The 2532-nt window shown below is 30.5% G+C and overlaps 1 protein-coding gene across 1 annotated transcript; it reads right to left on the bottom strand.

The window, feature by feature from the left end:
- Positions 1-687: 687 nt before the first annotated feature.
- Positions 688-1677, bottom strand: LOC133175715 (olfactory receptor 51V1-like). The gene has a single exon (XM_061310823.1). It carries the CDS (start codon positions 1675-1677, stop codon positions 688-690), a length of 990 nt encoding a protein of 329 aa, XP_061166807.1.
- Between the last annotated feature and the right edge of the window lie 855 nt (positions 1678-2532).

Raw genomic sequence — 2532 nt, 5'->3', positions numbered from 1 at the left:
CATCTACCTGATCAATACAATGGACTCACAGCGGATGTTACTGGTCGACCGGGGATTCTTACACCTAGGCACCTGATCTCACCTTTAGTGTTTCCAGGGATCTGTGTTTTTGCTTTGCAATTTGTAATCTTTACTAAATTTATGAGAATGATTGCGGTTCGTTTTCTTCATCTTTAAAAAAAACGATATTTTGGTTAATTTTAAACATAGTTAATGCTGGTATATATTTTATAATAGCTAATATTTATTTTGTATCATTTATAGTTTAAAAGTTATCAAAAATATAATTTCCCTTTTTGTATATTTTATTTCCTTGTTTGTTTTGAATCTATCTGTTAATGTCGGATTAAAAACAGTTGGGAAATTGGAAGATTATATAATGTAACGTATGACATCATTTAAAAGATTTTTTTAATTCTGTGTGCCATTTTATTTGATAATTCCATACTGCAGTTGTATTTGCATTCAAATTTGTTTAAAATGAAAATATACAATCAAGAAAATAAAAAAAAATTACATTATGCAATTTTCTTGATGTGATAAAACCGCACAAATTACTCGAAGTTTCGTGTATTTAAACTAGGAATTAAAGCTTTCAACTGGGGTGCACTATATTCACTAACAAAGTCAAAAATTATGAGTCCCGAAAACTTTCACGGAATGCGGAGGCACAAAATGTTAACAAAATTAAAAGGAAGTAGTATTTGTATTTTCGGTGCTGTTGGCTATGTAAAGCGATTTGTTCTTAAACTTGCAGAAAGAAATCAACCTATCGAAAGAAAGAAAGTATACAAAAGGGTTTACGGCGTAGTTTGTAAGCAAGGCGACTGTTCCTATCTGGTAAAGAATATTTGTTATCCTCTCAGTAGAGACTAAAACTTTGTACTCTGTTAATAAAACTATTATATCGTTAATAACAAACGGCATTTGACCAAAAGCATATGTAATGCAAATGAGATAAACTTTAAAGGTCATCTCTGAAAATTGGCGCCTTTTAATCACTCTCAGGGAAATGTTTGGAAGCGTCCTCAATTTCATCAATTTAGAACAATGTAAGTAAACCAACATACCTATGATAATTAAAACGATGGGTACACCAATGAAAGCAAAATAATACATGACAAAGAGGAAATTGGGACATTGTTTGATAAAAGACAAAGCAACCGCGTAGGAAATTGTGATCAGGCTCATAACAAACAATATAACGAGCGAAGTTTTTAGTGCCCTTTTGCTAGTGTGAGAGCTATGGTAACGCAGAGGATTAATGATAAGAAAGTATCTTTCATATGCCAAAAGTACAAGGTTGCCACTGGACCACATGAAGGGAGTGAATGTCATCCAGAAAAACACAACGCAAAGGGGAATGTTAAAATAGAATTTGAACAGATTTGGGTAGAGCATAAACATTGAAATATACACCAAAGCACTAGACAAAGAGTCACTCAAAGCCACCAACAGGATACACATGTATGTTACTTCTTTATGCAAGCGTCTATAAAGTATGTGGACAAAGGTGGCGATATTTCCTCCAAGAGATATTGACGTCAGAAGTATGCACACGGACACTAGCCAGCAAGTACTGAATTCACTGATTGAGCAAAAGGCAACATTAACAGGAGGAGTAATGTTTAGAAGAGGATCGGATGTCCCTAGTACCATAGATGTGGAAGACTCCATGGTTTTTCCAATCTTCATTTAATCTACAAAGGAAATACGTACTTTATATATCAAAAATGACACATTTCAAAAGAATCTGAGATTAAACGGAATTTCTGAATCCCGAATTTTGTTTGTTTGTTTGTTTGTTTGTTTGTTATTTTTTGTTTTGTTTTGTTTTGTTTGTTTGTTTGTTTTTTTTTTTTTTTTTTTTTTTTTTTTTTTTTTTTTTTTATTTTTTGTTGTTGTTGTTTTTTTTTTGTTTTTTTTTTTGTTGTTGTTCTTTTTGATATGTGGAAATAATTTCAGATTAATTAGTGCATATTGAATGATTTTAGGTGACTCGTCTTAGATAATAATGAATACCGTATATAATATAGTAGTCTTCAGCATTCATTGAAGCAATTCTCAGAATATCTAAATGTAAATAGTATGTTTCACAATGCCAGAATTCAGCCTTTTAAAAATTATCTATTAATAATTAATATTATATTTATTTATCATTTTCACAATTGCATTCTTACTTTGCTACAAATGACTAATTTATCAACGTACTTTAAATACGTTTTGTCAGAGTATGCTAGTCATTCGAGTTTCTTTCTAAATTTTCATTGGACAATAGCTGTATTTATCTTAGCATTGCTCCTTCATCCCCAAAAATATAACTATATGTTTATGTGACAAAAGCTTTTATGGGTGAATTAAAAAATAATGACCACCATATTGGTTTTTTTTAAACTCAACTATTCATAACATATTTTTCACTTATATATATACTGTATATACTGATATATATTGTACATGCAATCTAGTTAAAATTCCTGAAGTAGCAATAGAATAGACAACTGGATAAAAAAAGTTTCAGATTTTATATTA

The sequence above is a fragment of the Saccostrea echinata genome, unplaced genomic scaffold (genome assembly GCF_033153115.1).
Source record: "Saccostrea echinata isolate AGI-Se365-2 ecotype Australia unplaced genomic scaffold, CSIRO_AGI_Sech_v1 ptg000064l, whole genome shotgun sequence".
NCBI lineage: Eukaryota > Metazoa > Mollusca > Bivalvia > Ostreida > Ostreidae > Saccostrea > Saccostrea echinata.
This window is presented reverse-complemented; position numbering and strand designations above follow the sequence as displayed.

Coding starts and splice junctions, on each gene's coding strand:
- LOC133175715 (XM_061310823.1), bottom strand. CDS start 1,677: ATGGAGTCTTCCACATCTATGGTACTAGGGACATCCGATCCTCTTCTA.